Genomic DNA, 26365 nt, shown 5'->3' with positions numbered 1-26365 from the left:
GGGAAGCAGAGACCAGGAGCGCCCAGCGCTGACGCCTGCACACCTTCAGGCTCTGGGGCTGATTTCTCACCTCTCGCCCCTGGTGCTTGCAGAGGGCCGGGCAGGAGGCGGCCCAGAGCCCCAGCCCAGGAGCTAAGGAGCAGGCGCTTCCTAACTCCCGGTCATCCTCTGTCCACCCTGAGAGGGGACAAGGCTGCCCTCCAGCTGCCCCGGGCTGAGCGGCCTCGCCGCTGCGGCCAGTGACCCCCAGGGACATGGAGGCAGCCTCTCTGATGTCTAACCACAAGCTCCTTGCTGCACCTTCAGCTCCATCCACTCCCTCCCGCACACAGGGGCCTGCACTGGGCCGGGGTCCTGTTTCCGCCTGTTCCCTCCCAGGCCCACCTTCAAGGTCAGCTGAGGGTCCCATAGAGCGAAGGTGGCTGCCCCCTCGCACCCACCTCCCACTTGTCAGCCAGGAGGTGAATGAGGGAGGTGAAAGCGGGTGTGACCTTCTGATCCCTTAGTGGGAGGTGGGAATTCAGACTTGAGCCCTGTGCCCTCAGATGGATCTGTGGGAGGACAGGTCGGGAATCCCCCCGCACGGAGCTTCCTCGGGGCCAGGGACGCACCAGCCCAGCCAGTGGCACCTGCGGCCTCCAGATCAGAGGCCCCATCCCTGCCCTCCTGCCCTCCCAGCCTCCTTGGGGCTCAGGATGCTCAGACTTGCCCCCAATCCGCGGGCCTCCCTTCACTCCCTCTGTGTGGCCATAGAAATCGGGGCCCTCGGGACAATCCTTCCTCTGACTGCTTCCGGAGGAGGCAGGCGTGGGTTCTTCCCTCTCTGCCCTTCTGTTCCCCCTTCCTCCCTTCGCCCCTCATTCTTTGTCTCTGACCAAATGAGCAGCAACAAGACCTGGTCCCACCCTGGGTCCCCTCCTCCATGCCCGTGCGAGCTGGCATAAGGTTACAGACACCCCTTCCCACCCCTTCCAGCTGGGGCGACACCCCTCCCCGCTACCGGGAGCCCCCTTTGGCTCTCACGGGGTCCTTCCCAGGCGCTTCGCGTACAATGGCAGGGCCCGGCTTGGGTTCGACGCTATTTACTTCCTCTGACTGCAGAGTCCCTGGGGTTCCACAGTAGGGAACAGCCTGTTTCTCTGGGGGGTTGGAGGGAGGCTCAGGGGACCTGGCTTCTGGTTCTATCCGTTTATAGTGTTTAATCTCCTTGGGCCTGAAGTTTCCTTATCACAAGGAAGTTGCACCCTGTGCCCTCGGGCTTCCTGGGATGCTGGGGGGACTGCTCCCCTCTGCCAGGCCCCAGGGGTGCATTCCCACCCCCGGCTCCTCGGCACTGCCTCCCGGGGCGACGGGAGGGGCGGAGGGGAGCACGCAGTAGGACCTACTGACGGCCACTGCCAGTTGCTTTAGGGGCGGGAGGGGAGGAGTCCTCAGGGATCCTGTTTCAACAAACGTCTCTTTCCAGAGGAGGGGAGGGCGGGGGCGAGGGGGAGAGGGACCTATTTAAAGCTACCCTGGTGCTGGTCATCTGTCTGGCTGCTGGGTCTCTGGCCGTCCCCAGGCTGCGGAGTGGCCTGTGAAGTCTCCTGCTAACCTCTCCAGTCTACACCCCTCAGCCACTCTGCCCCAAGATGGGCCGTGGGGTGAGTACTCCCAGAGAGCAGGGGCGGCTCCGTGCGAGAGAGACGGGCTCTCTGGAGGCTGAGACTAGAGGGAAAGTGAGGCGGGATGGGACGTGGAGGGAGGGGCAGAGAGAAGCTGGCCGGCTGGGTGGCTTGAACTTGGGACTCACAGTGCCCTGGCGGCAAAGGCACGCACAGACCGCTGCTCCCCTGCCCAGGAGCGCGCCTCTCCGGCACCCCGCCCGCCCGTGACTAGCCCCAGCCCTCCAGCTCTCCCTCCAGCGCGTCTGCATCGCATCTCTGTCCATTTCTGGCTCGGCTCGCCCCCCCTCTCACCACATCCCCGGGCCTCCCGGCGAAGGGGTATCTGGCACTGTCCGTCCTCCCGCCTCCCCGGCTCCTGCTCCTGCAAATCTTCATTTCCCTGGGAGCCCCAGCCTGAGAGGATGGAGGTCCGATTTGAGGTTGAAGAGGGGCAACTGCTCCTGAGTCACCAGGCAGCTCCGGACACCACTGCAGGCGCCTGAGCTCCCGGACAGCTGGGGAGGGTGTGGGGAGGGAGGTGATGTCCCCAGGCCCCAGGCCAGCACCCCTCCACGTCTCCTGGCAGCATTGCCTGGGCCTTGGGCTTGGGGGACTTTCCCAGAGGCTGGTGAGAGCTGCCTGCCCGGTCTCCTGCCCCGTCCGCCCTGCCAGGGATACCCTGCAGCCCTGGGCATGCCAAGGGGAAGGTTAACAGCCATGACTGGGGGGTGGGGGCAGGCACCCGGCCTTGGTTCTTGGAAATGAAATCTCTTCACACGGCGCCGGCTTTCCTTTTGTGCAATGCCGGGCACAGAGGGAAAGGGCACCGGGAGCCGTGGGGGTGCTGAGGGCAGGGGGGCCTGTGGGACTGGGGCAGTTTCTGGGCCCCGGAGGGGTCAGGCAAGGACTTGTTATTGCACTGCGTTTAGCAGCTGGAAAAACTCTAAGCTTGGACACCAGGGTTCCTGAGCTAGGGTGGGAACCATAAATAGAACGTGTGTGTGTGTGTGTGTGTGTGTGTGTGTGTGTGTGTGTGTGTGTGTTTGCGCGCACATGCGCACACGTGCCTGCTCTCCATGGGCTGGAGTTGAGACACATTCATGGATGAGCACCTGTGTTTGCATCTCAGCAGCAAATCTGAGAGCGTGCAGACCTCCAAGCCTGTGTGGGCATCGGTGCCCCTGTGTGTGTGTGCGGGGGGGCGGGGGGGTCTGTGAGGAGCTGTCTCTGCAGTGGGGCTCCATGGAGGACGAGGTTTCAACCGTGGGAAGAGAGGCTGCCTTAAAACAGGGTGGACCCAGCACAAGAGGTCCTGCCTGCAAAGCCATTTGACCTTGACTTTTTCAGGGACCCTAGCTGCTTGGGGACTGTGCCCCTCTCCCCCTCCCCAGCATGGATGTTCCCTCCCCTGCTACCCCGAGTGGCAAGTCGGGGAGCTGATCCAGTTCTGCTTGGACTGAGGATGGGTGAAGTGGGGGGACTTGGGGCTGGAGCTAGGAGTCCAGCCGCCAGGAGACTCCTGAGGACACAAAGCACCCCCTGCCCACATCCTCGCACTGGGGTCCACCTCGTCTCTGTCCCTCTGCCCTGCACCTTCCCTCCAGAGCAAGGCCGGTCACCCATCACCCATGGCTGTGAAGGGCAACGTGGGAGCTGGAGGAAGGGACAGCGTGGTGGGAGGGAACCCACCACTCCAGCTGCCACGAGAGGCTGGGGTGGGGGGAGCAGTGGCCGACTTCCAGCTTCCCCCTCCGTCCCAGCCTCTGGCTTTCTCAGAAAGAACTCTCTGTTCTCTGTGAGCATTCAAGCCCCAGACGGGGACTTGTGGGTGGGGGAGGGAAGAACAGGCTGGAGAGGTGGAGGGAGGGGGGGGTCCTTGCTTCCTCTCTCTCTTTCTTGCCTAGGCAGCCCGCTGGCCCCAAATCTCCACAGGCTCCTGGCAACAGAGGCTGAGATCCTTGCCAGGGCAGGGGGAGGGGGAAGGGCCGAGTGTCCCAAGCTCTGAGCCAGGAGGACAGGGGGAGAGCTAAGGGAAGGGGTGCTGCGTGGGCCCGTGCCCAGCCACCACCCGACGTGCCCAACGCCTGCCCGTGGGCTGGCAATTATTTAAAAACCATCCATTGGATTCAGAGCTTCTTGGACTTTATTTTACATCTGAATGTGCAGAAACCCTCAGGCCCTGCTCCTCAGCCCCAGGGGCACCCTGCTCTGTGCGCCCCCCCCCCCCCTCCTTCCTGCCCCTGGAGCTCTAGGGGCCTCACTAAGCTCCTGGGGCCACAGGGAGACCTGCCTGGCCAGCCATTCCCTTTCATCCACTTCTCAGCCCTTCCCACCAAGGACAGAGTTTGTGGATCCAAAGCATTTCATTTCATCCAATGGACTCTCCTAAGTCACCTGGGGGAGGGAGGCAGCCCTCCGGGCCCGCCCCGCCCCCCCCCACCCCCCCCCCCCCCCCCCCCCCCCCGCCCCACACACACACCCAGGGCTGCTTCAGTCTCATTGACATTTCGCTTGGAGACAATGCAAACTTTAGCGTCTATGGGACCAGGCTGTCCACTCTCCACTCTCGCTGCCCACCTCCTCTCACCCTGATGCCCCTGGTCAGACGCCTCCCTCCAGGGCCCGGATTCCCAGTCTACGATCAGGGCAACTGCGCATTCCTGGTATTGTCCTGACTGATGGACACACGGCTCTCTCCCGGCCACCAAAGTTTTCTGAGACCGTGAAACCACTCTGTATGGTGCCGTGAGGTGGACACACGTCACTGCACATTTGTCCAGACCCTTACACATTTCTAGAATGTGCACCAGCGAGCGTGAGCCCTCAGGGAGACTCACAGACTGAAACAAGTGAGCCACTCTGGCGGGGAAGCGGGGGGGGGGGGGGGGGGAGACCACACTGTGGGGACAGGGATCTATGGGAAACGCTCTGTACTTTCTGCTCAATTTTGCTGTGAACGTAAAACTTCTCTAAAAGGAAAGGTGACTTTAAAAATGCACCGGACTTCCTAAAAAGGCAAACACCTTAGCCATAAATCCCACCCAGGCACCGCTTCCTACGGGGAAAAAAACAAACCACACCACAGCACAGAAAAGCGCATCCCGGACACCTCGCACAGAGGCGGGGGGGGGGGGGAGGTTCCTACCCTCTCCCCCGGGATCCCCGCGAGCCCGGCCGCCTGGTGGAGGCCTCAGGTGCTGAAGAGGAAAGGGAACGTGGCGGCCTCATGAGGCGCCTGTAAAATGTGTCTCCGACTTCACACGAGAACCCAAGAATGCGTGGGCCTAAGAGCTACGTGAAGTTCAGTTTTAGACTTTTCCTCCGAAGCCCAGCTACCATCAGCTGAGAGTGTGCTCCTGAGTCCTGAGCCCCTCGGTCTTCCCCGAAATCCAAACACAGAGCCCGGGTCTCTGTCAACAGTTTGCAAACGAAGGGCCTGGGGTTCCCTCCACCCTCACCCCCCGTTTCCGCCACTGGAGCATCGCTGCTTTGAACCCACGGCCCCCACTCCCCAGGCCTGGGCTCCCTGCTGTCAGGTGGGAATAGAGGCTCAGCCTGGCCTCCCGACGCTCTGGGCTCTCCCTCCCTCCCTCCCGCAGGCCGGACGCGAGTCCTCGCCTGCAGCCACCACTGCAGAGAATGGAGGCGGCAAGAAGAAGCAGAAGGAGAGGGAGCTGGACGAGCTGAAAAAGGAGGTGGCCATGGTGAGGCCCACAGCCCGGCGTGGGGACCCATGTTAGGAGAGCTGCCCTGCAGCCTGCCGCACTCAGAGAAGCTCATGCCCCCCATCTTCCTTCACCCCCCATCTTCCCTCTGCCCCCCCATCCTCCCTCCTCCCCACCCCCACCCCATGCTCCTTGCCTCACCTCTGGGCCTCTCATTGACCTCACATACATTCTGAACACGCACACTCAGCCTCCCTCCTCACAGCAATTCCGTTTCCATCCCCAGGATGACCACAAGCTGTCCTTGGATGAGCTGGGCCGCAAGTACCAAGTGGACCTGTCCAAGGTGAGGGGAGGGGCTGGGAGGACACCGAAGAGGTGAGAGAACCACGCAGCAGCAGCAGGTGCCAGGGACCGTCCACCTGTAATCCAACCCATTTTACAGATGGGGAAACCGAGGCCCGGTGACTAATTGGTGGCACAATCAGAACAAGAACCCAGATGCCCTGCTTCCTAGTCTCGAGCCCTTTTCCTGTGTACCCACCCTTTAAAGCCAGGATCCTGGGGACCCAGGCCCCGAGGGCCCCCAGGCAGGGCTCTCTCTCCCTCAAGCAGCTTCAGTGAGGCACGGTCTCTCGTGGTACTGACATACATGAAATTGTGGAGTGACCTATTGCTATTCTGACAGTGGCATGTTGGGGCCCTGCTATGTATGTATGTTTTACATACATGTTTCTAATCCTTGCGACCTTGAGAGATAGGTGCTGTGGACCTCTTTCTTAGAGCAAGGAGACTCAGAGGAGCAGCGCAGCTTCCCAAGGTCACATCCATAGCAAGCGGCGCGGTCAGATTGCCAAGCCCATCACTTCGAAAAAGAAAAACATCGTTAATGAAAAATATGGTAGTGTGGCCTCCTCCTGCAGGCCCTCCATGATTGCCCTTTTGACAATTCCATGCCCCCATTGCTTTGCCTCATTTCCCTTAGTCACACTTCCACTCTCGGGCAGTAACATCGATTGTGTGTCACCTCCCTAGATCATAAGCTCCGCAAAGCAAGGACTCTGTGGGTCTTGTCCATCTCTGGACAGAGCTGATAATAGAGCCTGGCATTCGTACACATTTATTAAATAACAGAGTGGACAGATAGAAAGATAAGTAAAAAGTGTCCTCTGCCTTCAAGGATCTCAAAGTCTGGTAGCCAAGAGGAATGCCTAGATTTCCACGTGGCGGCGCAGCTCTGGAATCATGCCTAGGATGTAATGGACGCAGAGAGGGGCGTCTGAGGCAGCCTGGGCCGGGGGAGCAGGGCCAGGCAGGGCTTTCTGGGGAAAGCGATGGGTGATTGCTGAAGCTGAGCGACGTTGATCGTCAATGATGTAGGACTCTTCTTAAGTCCTTGGTGTAATAAACAAAAATATTCCTTGGTGATGTGGGGAATCTGGAGGAAGAGAGATGGGGGTGGGGAGGGGAGGAACCAATTGAGAAGACTTTCCAGTGAGCCTCAGCCAGGCTGCCTCCCGAGGAGATTATCGTGGCCCCGAATGTGTCTCCATCCGATGATGACCAGAGAAGGGGCCACATTAAAATCCTCCTCGCCCTCAGGGCCTCTGACACCCATTGCAAACCCCACCTCCTTCACGTGGCCTCTCCTCTGGCCCCTCAGCCCTTCCAACCAGGTGGGCTTTCCTCTCCACCTGGGCGTTACTCCCTGCCAACTAGCTGGTGGGAAGTGGGGAGGGGCCAGATGGGTTCTGGATGCAAATTCCCACCCTTCTCCTTGCCTCCCTCAGGGCCTCACCAACCAGCGGGCCCAGGACATTCTGGCCCGGGATGGGCCCAACGCCCTCACCCCGCCCCCAACAACCCCTGAGTGGGTCAAGTTCTGTCGCCAGCTTTTCGGGGGCTTCTCCATCCTCCTGTGGATTGGGGCCATCCTCTGCTTCCTGGCCTATGGCATCCAGGCTGCCATGGAAGATGAACCATCCAACGACAATGTGAGCTGCAATGCCTGACCCCTGGGCCAGCCCATGGCTCTGTCCTCCAACCCGGATCTCCAGTCTAGCTGGGGGGCAGGGAACAAGACCCTCACGTCACAGGGCTCTTTAGGCTGAAAATGGGTGAGGCTGCTATACATATCTACACGCACCCCAACACACACAGACACACAATCACTCAAGAAGGAGGAAGCCCCTCTCTGTTCCTTTACACTTAAGGGGGCTTATCTGCCACCCCTCAGTCTTCACACCCTAGAGAAGACCCAGTCCTGGGAACTCCCTAAGGCTCTCACCAGGCCTTCCAGCCTCAGGAGGTTGGGGACTGGAAGACTGAGGGGGGAATCAGAGAGAAGGGCTTTCCTCGACCATTTTCACTTCCAGTCACAGACAAAGGTAGCTTGTCCCACGTGGCAGTTGCCGCTTTGGGGTTGAGAGGCGGGCAGGTCTCTCAAACCCTGTCTCCTTGCCAGCTATATCTGGGCGTGGTGCTGGCAGCCGTGGTCATCGTCACTGGCTGCTTCTCCTACTACCAAGAGGCCAAGAGCTCCAAGATCATGGATTCCTTCAAGAACATGGTCCCGCAGGTAGACGGCCAGGCTGGGCTCTGGGCTGAGACCTAAGGTTTCTGGGCGGGTCCAGCTCATCCCTTCTCAACTCTGTGTTCTGAGATGGTAGGCTTGGACAAAAAGTCCCTCTAGTCTCTACCCCAGGACCTAGTTTTGCTGCTAAGGGCTTCTCCCGCTCCTCAGTGGGGTTGAAGGAGAGGGGGGAAAGCAGGAGGAGGAAAAGTAGGGGTAGAGACTTCATGAGATGCCCATGGCCTCCCCACAGCAAGCCCTCGTAGTGCGGGAGGGTGAGAAGATGCAGATCAACGCGGAGGAGGTGGTGGTGGGCGACCTGGTGGAGGTGAAGGGTGGAGACCGTGTACCTGCTGACCTCCGGATCATCTCTTCTCACGGCTGTAAGGTGAGCAGGCCGTGCCAGGGCAACTGGCTGGGTCTAAGAAGAAGGCTGTACAGAGCTGAGAGGGGCCCAGGTAGAGGTTTGAAGACTGGAAGAGCCAGATCCAAATGCCAGCGCCTACCCCATACCTCCCAGCTGCACCTGATAGTGCTTAGGCGTTGTCTCCGTGTATCTGTGTGTGATGACCGCTCTGTGCCCTAGGTGTGTCTTTGATATCGCCTTTACAGCCACCTTGTATTGAGTCCCCGTTATTGTCACATGTTTTACATGCATTCACATATGCCATGGAATTCAACTCTGTGAGAATGGTCTAATCATGCAGGGGTGTTGTATGTGGCCACACTAGGCAGTGCCATTTTCACAGACTACAGTGCTGATGGCACCCCCTGTGGTTGTGCAAGGCATAGATTCTGATTACATCCCCCATTCTACAGATCAGTGGACGGTTACTTAAGCCCAAGGTCACATTCGAATTTCGCAGGAGCTAGGATTCCAAACCAGCGCAGGGACAATAGCTGAGCAACGCTATAAATATGTGATGAGGACAAGTGTAGTTTTGTCCCTCGTGTCATGGAGATGGAGTGCAGTTGGAGTCGGAAGACAGCTGTGTGTGCACAAGTGCGTCTGCCAGGCTGATGACTACACCCTCCCTGCTTCCTCCCCAGGTGGACAACTCATCCCTAACTGGGGAGTCAGAGCCCCAGACCCGCTCCCCTGAGTTTACCCATGAGAACCCCCTGGAGACCCGCAATATCTGTTTCTTCTCTACCAACTGTGTGGAAGGTGAGAGGCCAGCCTGGTGGGGGCCCCTCATCCCAGCACCCACGGAGGGAGGAGTCTGAATCCTGAACCCCCAGCAGGATTGGGGGCTGTGGCTGTACTTACTCATCAAAAACCCTGCTAAAGAGGAGGGCCCTGAGGACTTGGGGATGGGGATCCCTGAAGATTACAGAAATAACTCCCCCCACCCCCTCCAGAGAGCAGGGTATTGGCTGGGATGGCACAACTCCATGGAAAAGTCCTCTCCCCACAGAAAGATCTCTGCTCTGTCCACCGTAACACTGAGTGGATTCCAAAGCCTTTAGTTCTTGGCCAAGTTCCCCCACCCCTACCACACACGCTCACATTTACACACTCTGACACTCACACATCATACACACATGCACACACATCACACACTCACAAGTACACACGTCCCAAGCCAGCCTTAACTCTTGAATGTCTTTGGCTTGGCTGAAGGCTTCTGTTTCTCCTGGGTTTGGGACTTGCTGCCTCCATCTCTGGCCCTTGCTTTGACCAGAGCCCCAGGCTGGGGGAGGGGCAGGAAAGCTTCCAAGCCAGGTGGATACTTGGGCTCTTCCTCAGGCTGTAGGACTGTGCTTCACCCAGAGAAATTGTCATGCCCAGGCTTCCCAGGTTGCCCCATCCCTGTTCTGGGTTCTAGAGATGACCAAAGGCCAATGAGTCAGGGCTGACTCGGAGGGGGCGGAGCGGGCAGGAGCTGGTGGGAGAAAGAGGCCCGACTCTGCCGTGGGTCTCAGAACGTGAGCCACAGGAGAGCTTTCCTGCCCCCACACCTCTCTCTGTATATCGGTCATTTCCCTTCAGTGGACGCGTTTTTCTGGGCTTCTCCCCTGTTTCAGCAAGTTGGAATTATAATGAAAGTCACCACACATTAAGTTTCCTAACTTTTTCATGTGCTGAGATTCTGAAGTTTGCTCTACATTTTCCACACATGTTAAACATGCTTAGTAAAATATTTCCATTGCTTGCTCTAAAATTGGCCTTGAAGAAAGTATAGGAAATGAATGGAACTAACATTTAATGAGTGCCTACTATGTGCTCAGCACTGGTCTAGGTATTACAGCACAATCTGATTTACTTGTTAAAACAGTCCCTAGGTAGGAACTCAAACAAGGATTCAAGCTCAGGTTTGGCTGACTCCAACATGCATGCTCTTCCCACTGCCCCATCCCTCCTCCCCTAGAGGCCCCTTTAATGTCTACTTGAGGGTCAGTAATGGCCTAGCTTCTTTTATGGGATTCATGCCTAATGTTGAGAAAGAAAAATCTTAAGTCTACATGGAAAATCCATAATAAGTGCCGTACTTTGTGTTCATCATCTACTTGTGGGTAGTATGTAGGAGATTGATTTTACTGAAGTACTGCAGGCAGTATTTTTGTTTCACTTATTGAATCTCCTCAGTTTGAACTTCGAGTTTATTTGCAAGCCTTTTCCACAGGCCCAAGTGTAAGAGAAAATAATTTGCTGTTGCACTGAGCTGGGGGTTGGCGATGTGGGCAAGAAGGGAGAGCCCCGGGAGGTACAATCTACTGGAACTCCGGGAGCAGAGTCTTGGGTCCATTTACCCCGGGATGGATTTCCTTCCTCAGGAAGTAGGACAGGACACAGATCCTGGGACCCGAGGCACCCAGCCTGGTGTCTCTTCCTGTGTTGCAGGCACTGCCAGAGGCATCGTGATTGCCACCGGTGACCGGACGGTGATGGGCCGCATAGCCACCCTGGCCTCGGGCCTGGAGGTTGGGCGGACCCCTATTGCCATGGAGATTGAGCACTTCATCCAGCTGATCACAGGGGTGGCTGTGTTTCTGGGCATCTCCTTCTTTGTGCTGTCCCTCATCCTGGGCTACAGCTGGCTGGAGGCAGTCATCTTCCTCATCGGCATCATCGTGGCCAACGTGCCTGAGGGGCTGCTGGCCACCGTCACTGTGAGTGGCCGGGGGAGGTGCCACCAGGGGTGGGTCTTGTTGCCCTTTGCCTCAACAGTGATAGAGGCTTGTGGCTCCTCAGCAATTTTTTCACTGCCAGCCCTTAAAATCACATATCAGATTCTCATTTAATACCTGGCTTAAAGGGTGAGTCCGAAAAAGGTCATTTAATGCCAGGCTCAGAGGTTGAGTCTGAAAAATCTCCGGTTGGGCTATACTTTGGCAGGCAGTCTCTCTCCCACAGCTTGTCATCGTCACCTCTTCTCACCACCCATCGTCACCTCTTCTCACCACCCATGTGCTGCTCATCTGCCCCTGTCGTCCAGACCTTGGCCAACACTCCTCTGTAAACGCTCTCTCAAAGGTCACCAGTGAGCACCTGGCGAACCCAGAGGCCTTTCCTCAGCTCCTATGCTCAGCTCTGCTGCTGAAAGGAACCCTTCTGTCCACCTGCCGGGATCCTCTCCTTCACTGAGGACTGTGACATGTCACTACCCTGGTTCTCCTCTCCTCGGTCCCCGGCAGGGTCCTCTCCTTCTCCCCAAAACTGAGTCTCAGGCCTCAGCTCTCTGCTCTCCTCCTTACACGCTTCAGTGAGCCCAGTTGCCACTGCCCATTCCGTGGGGGTGACTCTCACACCCCCTCGCCCAGCTCTGCTCTGGCCCGCTCTGGAGCGCTAGACAAATGCCTTCAACTCCGTACAGGACATTTCACCTAAATATACACCCATGATCTCGGTTCAACTGCTCACACCTAGGTCCCCCTCCTGTTGGTAGAGTAGGATCAAGGGATGAGGGGTAGAGCCCATGCTCTGGGGGAAGGTCATAGACATCGCCGGCTCAGGCTTGGCCCTCTTTGTACCCTCCTCTCCTTCTACCAGGTGTGCCTGACGCTGACAGCCAAGCGCATGGCGAGGAAGAACTGCCTGGTGAAGAACCTGGAGGCGGTGGAGACGCTGGGCTCCACCTCCACCATCTGCTCTGACAAGACGGGCACCCTCACCCAGAACCGCATGACCGTCGCCCATATGTGGTTCGACAACCAGATTCATGAGGCTGACACCACCGAAGACCAGTCTGGTGATTGGGCAGCCCGGAGGGGTGAAGGGGTCTGGCAGATGTCCAGGACACTGGGTGGGGGAGTGGGTGGAGAGAGATAAGAGCTCTCAAGGGGAACCAAGCTCCTGGTTCTCCCTCATGTTCTCCCAGGGGCCACATTTGACAAGCGATCCGCGACGTGGACGGCCCTGTCTCGGATTGCTGGCCTCTGCAACCGTGCCGTCTTCAAGGGCGGGCAGGAGAACATCTCTGTGTCTAAGGTAGGGGGTCAGGGCCGTCTCCACGGCCTGTGCCCTTTGCTGATGCCCAGCTTCCCCTCATGCCCTGTGGTGGCCTCCAAGGTTTCATGGCCTCTCCTCTTGGTACTCCATCCTTCTCTGGCCCCCCTGTAACACTGACTTCTCTCCTGGCAGCGCGACACAGCTGGTGACGCCTCTGAGTCAGCTCTGCTCAAGTGCATTGAGCTGTCCTGCGGCTCTGTGAGGAAGATGAGGGACAGGAACCCCAAGGTGGCGGAGATTCCTTTCAACTCCACCAACAAGTACCAGGTCTGGTCAGGGAACTGGGACGGGGGGGGATGGGAGGGACAGAAGTGAGGGGGTGCACAAAGCCAAGGGGGAGTCATCACCATGAGAAGGGGAGGCATCTGGGCGTCGTGTCCTCTCACCCCTGCCTGATTCCCCAGGGCGACTCGGATGACCTCATGTCTGGTCGCCATCACCCCTTCGCTCCCGACCTCCGTTCCTTCATTCCTCCCACCCTCTTGACTCTTCTCCCAAGAGCTCCCCATCCTCTGGCCCCAGTGTCTCAACCCTTCCATCACGCTCAGTGGAAACATACTTCTGAAGTTCCCTTAGCGTACCCCTCCACCTGCAGGCACCTGGGAAATGCCAGTGACACAGTCTCAGCTGCGTCCCGTGTGGGTAAAGCCCCACCGAGGCCAGTTTAGTGGTGGGAAATGCTGACAACACAGCCATCTAGCCCAGGCACAAGGCCTGTCTTAAGCGATCTTCATAAACATTTGCTGAGTCAATGCATGTCCTAGGAAGGTGACTCTCAGGTTACAGGGTTGGGACTTTTGTTTCAAACATCTCTCCACCCACAAAAACTGTCCCTATGCCGACAAGGGTTGATGAGTCAGAGGTAGTTTTGTTAAGGGAGGGTGTCTTACCAGCCTCTGCCCTGTGCCAGGCCCCGTGCTGGGCATTGGGGCTAATAAGACAATTATGGCCCCCTCTGTCACTGCCCATCCTCTCTCCAGCTGTCCATCCACGAGCGAGAGGACAGCCCCCAGAGCCACGTGCTGGTGATGAAGGGGGCCCCGGAGCGCATCCTGGATCGGTGCTCCTCCATCCTGGTGCAGGGCAAGGAGATCCCGCTGGACAAGGAGATGCAAGACGCCTTTCAGAACGCCTACATGGAGCTGGGAGGACTTGGCGAGCGAGTGCTGGGTGAGGGTCCAGAAGCAGGGAGCAGGGCTGAGAGGGATTCCCAGGCCTCAGTGGCTTCCCTAGGATGAGGAGCTTTAGGGGTGTTCAGGCAGCCACCTTGCTGCTCTCAATCCTCCCTTCTGCGCCCCCACCGCCCCCCTTCAGGGTTCTGTCAACTGAATCTGCCCTCCGGAAAGTTTCCTCGTGGCTTCAAATTCGACACAGAGGAACTGAACTTTCCCACGGAGAAGCTCTGCTTCGTGGGGCTCATGTCCATGATCGACCCTCCCCGGGCTGCTGTGCCTGACGCTGTGGGCAAGTGTCGGAGTGCAGGCATCAAGGTACTGGCCTCGCTTCTTCCCCTCCCCCCTCCCCTTCCACCCTCTGAAGGTCACGTGACGGCAGGGGCTATTGGCCTGGGGACGCCCAAGCCCCTGGCGAGCTTTTCCTCACTGATTGAGAGGGGCGGCTGTCATCGGCAAGGAAAGGTCGGCCCCTGCCTCGGAGAGCTCACCCTTCTTGTCCCCTGTGCTCCGAGTACCCAGTCTCCCGCATCGAACCTCCCTCTCCCTGGCATGGCTCATTCTGTTCTGATGGCAAGCTGATAGGGCACCCCTATCTTGGGGATGTGGTGTCCTGCCCCTCCCAACTACTGCCCACTGTTCCTAGCCATTTGGGATGGGGTTAGCAGGCTCCAGTCTGCACCCACTCACTGACCCCCCAGAACCCTGCAGACTGGCTCCAGCACTCATTCCCCTTAGCACCCTCTCCCATGTTTCCTGGTCCAGCTGTAATGGCTTCTCAAGGGCCACTCCCTCCTTGGTGCTGCATTTAACAAATATTTGCCGTTTACCAACTATGGACCAGGCCCTGTTCAAGGTGCTGGAGATCAACAAACAAACCAACATAAATCCCTTCCATCGTGGAGCTTACTTTCCTGTTTCAAAGATATCTCACTTTAAACACACACACACACACACACACACACACACACACACACACACACACAGATACAGCATTTAGCCCCGGCTGGTGTGGTTCAGTGGTTGGCGTGTTGGCCCGTGCAACGAAGGGTCTACAAGTTTGATTCCCGGTCAAGGGCATGTAACTGGCCTGCAGGTTCGCTCCCTGCTCCCAGTCAGGGCGCAAGTGGGAGGCAACCAGTCAATGTATCTCTCCCATATCAATGTTTCTCTCTCCCCTCCCCCCCATCCCCCCCCCCCCCCCCCCCCCCCGCCGCCCTGCTTACCTTCCTCCCTCCTTTCCACTCTCTGAAAAGCAATGGAGAAAATATCCTCTGGTGAGGATTAACAACAAACAAACAAAACAAAAAGATAGATACAGCACTTTAACGCCCCCCTTAACCTAGTGACTCGCCAGGTAAGGTGCCATTGCTTCCTCCTCTTTTTCTCAACGTCTCCCCTATTACCACGTAAGTTCAACTCGACCCGTCTCCTGAGGGTCAGGCGCTGCGCTAGGCCCTGGAGATTCAAAGATGAATAAGATACAGCCTGACCGCCAGAGTTCATGGTCTCTCAGGGGAAACCAATGCCTTTACAACTGATTAATCACAGAACAATCACAATAGTTAGGGTAGTTGAGCACTGACTATAGGTCAGATACTCTCATAACAAAAGCAGCCAATTGTTTTGTAAGACTTTATACGAATCAGGCACTAAACCTGTAACATCTCATTTAATCTTCATAACAACCCTATAAGTAGACCCTAATATTTTCCCTTTTTTCACACAGAGGGACCGTGGCACAAGTAGCATGCCCAAGAATACACCATTTCACAAGTGGTAGGGCCAGGATTTGAAACGAGGCAGTCTGCTATTTCTCAACCATCACACCAGAGGACTTGTCTGTATATATGTGTCTGTGCATGGCTTCTGAGCCCCCTGCCACTCTGTCTCTGAGGTAGGCTTCACTTTCCCCGTTTCAAAATAAAACAAGCTGAGACTTAGAGTGGGTACGTAGCTTTCCCCAAATAAATCTGCCAGTAAGAAGTGGGTTGGCTCTATCAAGCATGGCCTGCTTCTCCGCTGCCCTGCTCCTTAGTCTGCCTCTTGCCATGATCAGAACCATCACAGAGGCCTGGGGAAGTCCCTCCATGGGCAGCCACAGCAGGGAGCAGTTAATTCTGCCTCAGGGAATTGGACAATGTTTTATAGAGGGCATGATATTTGATCTGGGCCTTGAAGGTTGACAAGTGTTTTGTAAGGCCGCGAGGGAGAGGAAGGCAGGTCAAGAGCAGGGAACAGTGTGTACTCTGAGGTTAGACTGTACCGGGCATTTGCGTGGGTGGCAGGGAGAGGTGGCAGGGGAGCACTGGGGATTGAGACTGAGACGGGCCAGGGCCAGTTGGAAGGACTTTGCTTAAATGCCAGACTTGGGCTTTCTCCTGGGGTCCACAGCGAGCCACAGGTGTCACAGGACACTTCTAGCTTCTAGATGGAGGAAGGCCTCGATTTGGAGAAGAACTGAAGTCAGGGAGACAGGCAAGAAGAGACTGCAATAGTTCAGGCAAGGGACGGTGACCCGAACAAGGGCAGAGACCAAAGGGAGTCGTTACATTCAAGGAACCTTGTGAGAACTTGGTGACTAAACTGGATATGGGAGGAGAGGAAGATACAGGGGACAAAGGGCCTGCATGAAAGAGGGATAGTTTCTAAGGCCGGGAGTAGAGCAGCAGGCGTGGTGGTGGTGGTGGAAGTAGAGATAGTGACCTCAATTTGACCTTACATTCAACGAATCTATAAGACACCCAGGGAGAGATGTTCCAGAGAAAGTTGGAATGTGGTTTAGAGCTCAAGAGAGAGGGCCAGGACTGGAGAGTTGATCCAGTTAAACTCTGGGTAATTACAAATTGGACTGCTTAACATTGCCCAGGAAAAGAGCACGGGTCAAGAAAGAGGAGGAGAATGAAGCCCTAAACCACACCAACATTTAGGGGCACGTACAGGAATAGGAACCAGTGACCGAGGGGAGAGGGCGCTAAGACACAGCTAACATTTGTTGGGCATCCACCAATGTCACATACTCTTCATGACCTACGTGAAAGGTAGAACTCATCTTCTCCATGTGCTGAGACTCAGTGAAGGCACTTGTCTAAAGTCCCAGAGCTGAAGCAAGCCAGCACTTCCACTCAGGTAGCCTTCTGACTCCTAAGCCACTTCTACTCGCCTTGGCTGCCTCCATGGGGAGGCTGGGAAAGTGCATGAAGAGGGTGGAGAGGAACCAGGACAAAGGGTCCATGGAAGCCATGGGAGGATTCATTTCTAAGGAGGGTGGTGAGCAATGCCAAATGCCTGAGAGGAGTCAAGGAGGATGAGGACTTGACCAGAATCAAACCCTGGACCTTTCAGTCTACAGGCCGACACTCTATCCATTGAGCCAAACCAAACTTTGCCTCCAACATCATGGGCGGGCGTGGAGGAGGGTGAGGTGGCTAGCAGTGGGGTGGGAGAATCATTGATCGGCTGCCATCTGCACACCCCTACTGGGGATTGAGCCTGCAACCTGAGCATGTGCCCTTGACTGGAATCGAACCTGGGACCCTTTAGTCTGCAGGCTGATGCTCTATCCACGGAGCCAAACCAGTTAGGGCTTTCTTTCTTTTCTTTTAAATTCTTTATTGTTGAAAGTATTGCATATGTCTCCTCCCCCCCCGCCCCCATTGACCTCTCCCTGGCCACTCCTGCTGCCCAGCACATGCCCTCGCCCCCCGAACTGTCTGTGTCCATTGGTCATGCTTACATGCATGCACACAAGATCTTTGGTTGACCTCTTACCCTCCTCCCTCCCATCCTCCCCTGCCTTCCCTCTGAGGTTTGACGATCTGCTATTGGTTTTCAATTGGGAGGCACATGTAGTCTTGGGGGGCAATTTCAGTGGGGTGTTAGGGGTGGAAGAGAAGGCAGTGAGGCCTGGAGAGGCCTCCTTCTTAGTATCTGTGTGATTTGCCCCATAAACCCACACATGCAAATGCTATATCCTAGTCCAGCTCTGATTACCTTATGCTTAGAATAGCCTCTCAGCCAGCCTCTCAGATGCCGACCCTCCCCACCCAGCTCCATCCATTCTGAAGGGCAGTGACCACCACCCTTAGGGCAGGACTCACCTTCTCCCCACATGGAGGAGTGTCAGGGGGAGCGGGGAGGGAGGGCTGTCTCCCTGTCCTCCTTACTCTGATCTGACCAGTTAGATGCCCTGCAGCGATCATACTGGACCCTAAGAAAGCCACATCCTAGTTCTGGCTCCCTGTGACCTTGAGCAAATCCTGGCCCTTTCTAAGCCTTTGCTCCCTCACAGGTAACGGGAGGAAGCTGTGAAGGGTCCTGCTAGCTCCCACAGTCTCAGAGCCCATGAATTCCAAACTCCTGAACAACCTTGGAGGTTTCTCTTCCAAGGGACCCTCATTAACATGTCATTCTGTCATGGCAGCTTTCCTCCATTTAAGCAAACGATCTCTAATCCCCAGAACACAACTTGTCATTGTCTCTCCCCCCGTCCTACCATCTGAACACACACACACACACACACACACACACACACACACACACACACACACACACACACACACACACACACACACACTCACACACACACACTCACATACACACTTCCACTCCCATTGTTTTAGCTGGGATCTGTGAGCCCCCCATCTGCCTTTTCCTGACTTTGGGAAAGGAATAAGCTGGCAAGGTGGGGGGCCCAGGTTTAATGCTGCTGTCTCCTTCTTTCTCTTTTCTCCTTTCTCCTCCCCGCCAGGTGATCATGGTGACCGGGGACCACCCAATCACAGCCAAGGCCATTGCCAAAGGCGTGGGCATCATATCGGAGGGCAATGAAACTGTGGAGGACATTGCAGCCCGGCTCAACATCCCCGTCAGTCAAGTCAACCCCAGGTGAGGCCTTTGCAGGACGCCCTGCCCCCAGGCACCCCATTCCTCCCACAGGTGCCAGAGTCGCACTAGGGACTCGGGATAGCACCTCAGGGACCTTTGCCGGCCTTTGCTCTGGCTCCTCAGTCTTGAGTGTGCCCGAGCTGTGTCTGTTTATCTGTGTGACCTTGGACATGTCCCTTTCTGAGCCTCCATTTCCTCGACTACAAAATTAAGAAGCTGTCTACACCGCAGGGTGGCTATAGCAATGAAATACGTATGCGGGAATGAGCGCAAGCCCAGGAAACTGGACTATGATTATGCGCATGGCGAGGATCTAGCATCACTTCCTCTGAGAGAGAGAGAGAGAGAGAGAGAGAGAGAGAGAGAGAGAGAGAGAGGAAAACAGCTCCCTGAGCTGGGGGGGGGGGGGGCTGGGAGAGACCGGAGGCCCCGGGAGAGGCGTCCGGGTGAGGCGGGGACAGCACCTCTGTCCTGCCCTCCAGAGAGGCCAAGGCGTGTGTGGTGCACGGCTCTGACCTGAAGGACATGACGTCGGAGCAGCTGGACGAGATCCTCAGGAACCACACGGAGATCGTCTTCGCGCGCACGTCCCCGCAGCAGAAGCTCATCATCGTGGAGGGCTGCCAGCGGCAGGTGAGCAGGGCGGCCCCGGGCAGGGCGGCCCGCGCAGGAGCGGCCCCCTCCAGCGTGGCTGTCCCCCCTCCCAGGGAGCCATCGTGGCGGTGACGGGCGACGGGGTGAACGACTCCCCGGCGCTGAAGAAGGCGGACATCGGCATAGCCATGGGCATCTCGGGCTCCGACGTCTCCAAGCAGGCGGCCGACATGATCCTGCTGGACGACAACTTTGCCTCCATCGTCACGGGCGTGGAGGAGGGTGAGGACCACGGCCGCCTGCGCACCTGCTTCCCGGGCCTTTCCCGCACCCACGGGGCCAGCTCCGGCCCCCAGGCATCGGCCGCGCCGCTCGCCTCCCGCACACACAGCCTTCCGCTCCCAGAAAGTCGGGCAGCCACGCTCCAGGGCGAGGGGTGGGGAGGGTCCCTCTGAGCTGCCCGGTGCTCTCGCCATCTCCCCAGGCCGCCTCATCTTTGACAACCTGAAGAAATCCATCGCCTACACCCTGACCAGCAACATCCCTGAGATCACGCCCTTCCTGTTCTTCATCATTGTCAACATCCCCCTGCCGCTGGGCACCGTCACCATCCTCTGCATCGACCTGGGCACGGACATGGTGAGGCCAAGGGCTGGAGGCGGGGACGGGCCGGGCGACCACGTGGGCACCGGGGGCAGCAGGTGGAACGAGAGGGACCCAGGGCAGCTGACCAGGCCGTGCTGGCTGAAGAGAAGGCAAGCCCCAGGCTCCCTCCGACGCCCTCTGCCCCCCCCACTCTCCACCCCACACAGGTCCCCGCCATCTCCTTGGCCTACGAGGCCGCGGAGAGTGACATCATGAAGCGGCAGCCGCGGAACCCGCAGACCGACAAGCTGGTGAACGAGAGGCTCATCAGCATGGCCTACGGACAGATCGGTGCGGCGGGGCCCTGGGCGCAGGAGGGAACCCAGAGAATTCGTGCCCCGGCTTTGGGGGTCCAGGGCAGGGGCCGCTCCCCCCGGGGTCAGGGACAGACATCTCTGGCCTGTCGGTGCCGGCCCCCTCTGGCTTCCTCCCCTGACCCTGGCCCTGCGTTTTGCCCACGACCCACAGGGATGATCCAGGCACTGGGCGGCTTCTTCACCTACTTCGTGATCCTGGCTGAGAACGGCTTCCTGCCGTCACGGCTGCTGGGGATCCGCCTCGACTGGGATGACCGGTCCACGAATGACCTGGAGGACAGCTACGGGCAGGAGTGGGTGAGCGGGGCTGTGTGCGTGCGGACACGTGTGTACGAGAGGAGGGTCTAGACGCCTGGCAGAGGCGGCCAGTGTGGCCAGCTGGGGCGGGGGGCTCGGTGGGGACTGGGAGCCCAGGGTCTAACAGTGGCCCCCGAACGGCGCTGCATCTGGTCCCGCTGGTCCTTCTCACGCTGCGGCCTCTCCGCCCACCCTCCCCGCAGACCTACGAGCAGCGGAAGGTGGTGGAGTTCACCTGCCACACGGCCTTCTTCGCCAGCATCGTGGTCGTGCAGTGGGCCGACCTCATCATCTGCAAGACCCGCCGCAACTCGGTCTTCCAGCAGGGCATGAAGTGAGCGCCGCCCAGCACCGCCCGGGGGCGCCCACGGCTCCCCGACCCTGGCCCATGCACATGACCTCCATGATGTCCCTCTCCGCTTGGGGACAAAGGCTTTAGTCACCTAGCTGCATAGCCACCGTCACGTTTTAAACTGAGGAGACGAGCAGGAGTGATAGGACTATTTCTGATGAGTTTTATTTTGTTCCTAAAATGGACTTTGCTAAGGGCTCCTTCCACCTTTTTTATTTTCATACTAGAGGCCCGGTGCACGAAATTCGTGCACGGGGGGTGGGGGTGGGGAGTGTCTCTCGGCCCAGCCTGCACCCTCTCCAATCTGGGACCCCTCGAGGGATGTCCGACTGCCCGTTTAGGCCCGATCCTAGCCTAAACGGGCAGTCGGACATCCCTCTCACAATCCAGGACTGCTGGCTCTCAACTGCTCGCCTGCCTGCCTTCCTGATTGCCCCTAACTGCTTCTGCCTGCCAGCCTGATCACCCCCTGACCCCTCCCCTGCCAGCCTGATTGATGCCTAACCGCTCCCCTGCCAGCCTGTTTGCCCCTAACTGCCCTCCCCTGCAGGCCTGGTCACCCCTAACTGCCCTCCCCTGCAGGCTTGATTGCCCCCAACTGCCCTCCCTTGCAGGCCTGGTCCCTCCCAACTGCCCTCCCTGCTGGCCTGATCACCCACAACTGCCCTCCCTTGCAGGCCTGGTCCCTCCCAACTGCCTTCTCCTGCTGGCCATCTTTTGGTGGCCATCTTGTGTCCACATGGGAGCAGTCATCTTTGACCACATGGGGGCAGCCATCTTGTGTGTTGGAGTGATGGTCAATTTGCATATTATTCTTTTATTAGATAGGATTTTCTCATCTTTCCTTTTTCCCTTGCTACCATCTTTCCTTCCTTCCTTCTTTCCTTCCTTCCTTCTTCTTTTTTTTTTTTTCCTTCCTTCCTTCCTCCATCCTGTACTCTAGTGACACCCACACCATCCTTTGCACAGCTTTAAATACAGGGTCTCCTGTGCCCACCTACACTCATGGTAGCTCTAGTTCATAGTGCTTGTCCTGTTGGTAATGGTGTTGTCCTTGTGGGGTTTCTGAGCTGCTCGGGGTCAGGTTCAATGTCTTCATATGGTGTGAGTTCCCATGTGCCAGTCACTGAGGTAAGTGGTTCAAAGCCATTGTCTAACCTCACAATGGTTCTTTGAGGGAATGTTGTTTTCAATTTGTGGGCGAGACCTCCCACGATGTACATGACGTGACGGGCCTGGGCCACCCCGCTGTGAGGGTCAGTGCAGGTCAGCTTTGAACGCAGGCTCTTGGCCGCTACCCGGGCGGCTCACCTGCCCAGCCCGGCTCCCGTGAGGAACCAGTCACGACTCTGACCGCAGCACGGAGGGTGGTAAGTGCTGAAGGCATCACTCCTGTTCTATTTTCTTTGACTGGAAAAGATGAGCGCAGCTCCCCAAGTGAGCTTTGTCACAACGTCTCAGTAAGAGGGAAGTAATAAGGACGCCGGAACCCTGGCGAAGCCAGTAGGATTTCTGATCCTGGGGAGAGAAGCGTGAGCCGCCTGTGATGAATAAAGGTGCCGTGAAGGGAGGCGATCCCAGGCGCCGAAACACGAAGGGGAACGTGCGGTGAGACGAGGACGGAGCAGGGAGTCCGTGACACGGCAGCTCTGGGCTGGGACTGACCGAGCAGCGAGTGCGTGGGGGACGCGGGAAGGTGAAGGCCACCGGCTAACCCCAGCCCAACCGAGGGGCAAATGGAAGTGAGACAAAAGCCAGGCTGGGTGCCGGGGTGTGCTATACCGACAGGCCCCCTGGCACAGGCAGCCTCAGCCCTCGGGGCCCCCGGCCCCCGGGCCCTCCGAGGTCCGATTTCCATTGTTCCAAAGCTCCATGAAAATCCAGCACTTCCTGTGAGAAGGCCCATGCTTGGCAGAGGCCTAGGCATGAACATAGTGGTCGCATTAGCGTGGTTCTGTTTGGAAGCTGGGATGTCTAATGAATTTTAAACGGGGAAATACAGTCACGAATCATTAACAAATGCAGCTTGCGAGACAAAAATCAATTTTTAAAAGGTGGCCTTTCTAGAAGAAAAAATAAGGGGTCCTTAATGAGGGAACCGCTGGCTTAAGCCATAAAGAGAGGACGTGCACACGGTGAGGGAAGGCGGGGCAACAATAGGGCTGAGCACCTTCTGTGTTCGAGAGCTTTCCATGACTTTCCCAGCAGCCCGATGATAAAAGGTAGCATCTCCATCTTACACAGAAGGAGCACGAGGCTCAGAGAAGTCAAAAAGCGTCACTTACCACCAAGAGCCAGAGAGTGGCAGCTCGGGCCTGGATGCCACCTGACTGGCTCCAGAAACTGTCCTCAGAGTTTCTTCCCACGTTGCTTTTCAGCTCGGACATAGTAAACCTACCTTAAGCACCGTCTCTCCAATGAGCCTTCCCTCTGAGAATGTTCCCTTCTTTGTTGAATATCTACAACCCACAGCTCCCAGGGGCTGCAGGAGACCCTGAGGGTGCAGAAGACATAGGAGGGGGGGCCTGAACTGAAGCAGCTTGCCTGGCATCTTGCTGGGGAGATGGCACGTTCACAGACCGCTTCCCTGGGGCAAGAACAAGATTGTAAGCTGCCTGAGGGCAGGCCCTAGTCTCCAGGAGGAAGCTCATGTTGCACGTGGTGTCTCCAGGACAGAGCACAGCACCCAACACGTAAAATGATTTATCTAATGAATGAATATATGCGCTAGAGACAACAAGAAGGGGTGACATCACTAAGCATAACAATGAAAGAAACTCCTCGAGTTACACACCGCCTGGGGTGCCTGCAGAGGGCACAGGAAGATGCACTGATGACCTTTCCCCCACATTTCCTCTTGCCTCTCTCCCCGCCATCACCAGGGCTCCCTGATCTCTCCCTCCTTGCCCTCCCTTCAGATGCTACCTAACCCCCCTTTCTTTGCCTTTCCAGGAACAAGATTTTGATTTTTGGGCTCCTGGAGGAGACAGCGCTGGCTGCCTTTCTATCCTACTGCCCAGGCATGGGTGTGGCCCTCCGTATGTACCCGCTCAAGTGAGTATTTCTTCAAAAAGGCAGCTACTAGCCTGGCTGGGTGCTCAGCTGGCCCTATACGCTAAGGTTGCAGGTTCGATCCCAGGTCAGGATGCATACAAGAGTCAACCAATGAATGCATAAATAAGTGGAACCACAAATCTCCCTCTCCCTCTCCCCCTTCCTCTCTTACAAACAAACAAGTAAAAACTAAAAGGGCACCTTCTAGGATCCACGTTCCGGTCCATTTCAGTCCTCCTTGCTGTACCAGCCTCTGAGGCTCCTAACACTGTCCTCCGCTGCTTCCAGGGTCACCTGGTGGTTCTGTGCCGTCCCCTACAGCCTCCTCATCTTCATCTATGATGAGGTCCGGAAGCTCATCCTGAGGCGATACCCCGGTGGTAAGCACCTCCGCACCTCACCCAACCCCCAGGAGATGCAACCCCTGCTGACCCCTCCAGGCATCCCCACCCAAACTCCATTCCAACCACAGAGCCCCGTCCTTTCCTCCGAGCCCGCAGATGCTGGGGTCCCAGGTCCCAGAGCCCTGACTGTTGACTCTGTTCTCCGCACCCTCTTTCTCTCAGATTCTGGTCCACCCCCCTAACTTACACTTGGTCTCCGAGGCCTCGAACCTTCCACCTGGAGTCACAGAACGTCAGAATTAGAAAGGCCCTGGGGCCATCTGTCCCACCTCCACATTTCACAGATACAGGGAGAGGAGTTATTTGTTCAGGGTCATGAAGCACAGCTGACCCTAGAACCAAGGCCTCCTGACTCCCAGGCTTCAGCCACGTGTGTTTTTCCCCAACAAGCATTTTGATCCCTTACTGGAGGGTGAAACGGATGGCCTATAAGCCACATACAGTCCGTGGATAATGTTGGGTCTGGCCTGCCAATCTTGCGCAGGTGTGTGCTTTTTTAATTGCCCAATATTTAAAACTTGGGAGCTCTCACATAAAATCGAAATTTCTGATTTCTCCTGAAAAAAATTACAAGAGCTGCCCACATCTCTGCTCAGCAACACTAGGTGGCTGCCCCTCTAGAAACTCATTTGTTACCTGAAGAGCCACTGCAGGAATTTGCATTTTTACCCCCAACGACTCTACGCCCTCCCTCTACTGGGCGAAGTCCAAGCATCTAAGGCCCCAGCTCACTGGGTTTTCTCCCCTCCCTTTTCACCTGTCCACAGTCACTTACCTCAGCCCCTGCCCCAGGCTCCTAGCCACCTGGCCTCAACCACCCCAGCCCCTCTCCTCTTTGTATGCTCACCTTGCAACCCCCACCCCCAAATCTCTCCAACAGGCTGGGTGGAAAAGGAGACGTACTACTGAGCACACTGGAAAGAAGAACCAGGACGGGAAAGATGGGGTGCCCTGGAGGGGCTGCAGGGATGGTGATGGGGAGGGGTGGTCTTAGGGGAAGATTTGGGGAGAAAGAATGAGGCAGTTTAGTAGGCTAAATGGGGGTGGGTGGGTAAATAAGCTTGGGGTGATTGCCCCAGAGACCTAACTCTGAACAGTCAGATTAGACACTCTCCCCAGACCCTGGCCCATCCCACTCCACCGTGTTGTCTGCTTTTATGAGAAACCGAAGGTTACTCCAGCCTCCCCATTCCCTATCCCTCTGCCCCCACCTCTCACTAGAACAGACCAACTTCCAAAGGCAGGAACATGTCTAACCAGGAGGAAGGCAACGGTCTCAGGTCACCAGCCGCAGCCCACGTCCCCCCTTCACCCCTCTTTTGCTTCCTGCCCAACTCTGTCCCGTGCTTCCCCGTCTGACCCAGAAATCACAAATGGTTCCTCCTGTCGAGGCCAGAAAGGGAAGCTGGTTGGGAAGCCGGCCTGGCTCCCAGTCCCGGCTAGATAGGAACCTCTGGCGGAGACTGGGCAGACGCAGACAGTGAGAGGTCAGGGTTTGGGGGCGGAGGCAAACAGCAAGGGGAAAGGAAAGAGATCAGTGCATTTGACAGCTGGCATCTCCAGGTAGGCGCCTGGGCTCCAGCTCTGTGTCCCAACCGTTTAGAGCCCTGCCAGCAGACCAAGTTCAGTGTCATCAGAGTAGCAGCAGAGGCAGGACCGGAAGGCAATGGGGAGTTTCTCTGAGATCCCACACCCAGCGTCCCACTGACCTTGCTTGGCGGTCTGTTTGGTCCACGAGGCCCAGGCATCTGATCGCCGATGCTCCAGCTCTCTCAATCACACGCACCTGGTGACACCTGCCCTTTGGATGCTAAGAACTCGGAAGTTCCACGCTGTTCTGAGAGGGTTGGCTGCCCGTTCATTCCCTGCCCCTCCCGCCCCTCTCCCCTCACGCCCATGCTGATGAACCTGCCTTATTCCTAGGCATCGCCAAGCCAGGAGCTCCCTGGCCAACAGCTGGAATTGGGGGGAGGGGTTCCCAGAGCCTTCCTGTCTTCAAGGGACATGCAGAATCAGCTTAGGTCACGAACACGGTCAGCCCTCTGGGCCAGAGGGAACGCATGAGGGACCTGCCTTTGGCCTCGCAGTCAGCGGGGCTTCCTCCCAGGCAAATGCCCTTCATCTGATGGTCCTTGTGCCACGTTCCCCTTGTGCCCACAGTTGGTTTCCCGTTCCTAGGGGAGATACTGTTCCTTCCCTTCCTCCCTCTCCTCCTAGCGTTTCTGCTCTGCAGGCAGCTCTGCCCATTCTTTAAGGCACTGGGCATGTCCTGCAGAGACACCCACATGAACAAAGCAAGTGACAGAC

General features: G+C 57.1%; 1 protein-coding gene across 1 annotated transcript; it reads left to right on the top strand.

Annotated features, from left to right (window-relative positions):
- The first annotated feature begins 1553 nt into the window (after positions 1-1553).
- On the top strand, positions 1554-25656 carry LOC103297531 (sodium/potassium-transporting ATPase subunit alpha-2). The gene is made up of 23 exons (XM_008154254.3): positions 1554-1643; positions 5246-5350; positions 5598-5657; positions 7102-7305; positions 7776-7889; positions 8137-8271; positions 8934-9051; positions 10729-10997; positions 11878-12076; positions 12206-12315; positions 12469-12603; positions 13317-13506; positions 13651-13826; positions 18259-18395; positions 18878-19028; positions 19103-19271; positions 19474-19628; positions 19802-19925; positions 20103-20248; positions 20452-20582; positions 23553-23654; positions 23943-24034; positions 24939-25656. The coding sequence occupies exons 1-23, from the start codon at positions 1632-1634 to the stop codon at positions 24965-24967; spliced, it is 3063 nt and encodes a 1020-aa protein (XP_008152476.1). The 5' UTR covers positions 1554-1631; the 3' UTR covers positions 24968-25656.
- The last annotated feature ends 709 nt before the right edge of the window (positions 25657-26365 follow it).

The sequence above is a fragment of the Eptesicus fuscus genome, chromosome 22, assembly GCF_027574615.1.
Source record: "Eptesicus fuscus isolate TK198812 chromosome 22, DD_ASM_mEF_20220401, whole genome shotgun sequence".
NCBI classification, from domain to species: domain Eukaryota; kingdom Metazoa; phylum Chordata; class Mammalia; order Chiroptera; family Vespertilionidae; genus Eptesicus; species Eptesicus fuscus.
This window is presented reverse-complemented; position numbering and strand designations above follow the sequence as displayed.

What these genes read in the sequence shown, in the direction of transcription:
- LOC103297531 (XM_008154254.3), top strand. An exon ending in TGGAGGGCTGCCAGCGGCAG is followed by an intron (nt 19,029 to 19,102) that starts GTGAGCAGGGCG and finishes CCCCCCTCCCAG; the next exon opens with GGAGCCATCGTGGCGGTGAC. An exon ending in CATGGCCTACGGACAGATCG is followed by an intron (nt 19,926 to 20,102) that starts GTGCGGCGGGGC and finishes CACGACCCACAG; the next exon opens with GGATGATCCAGGCACTGGGC.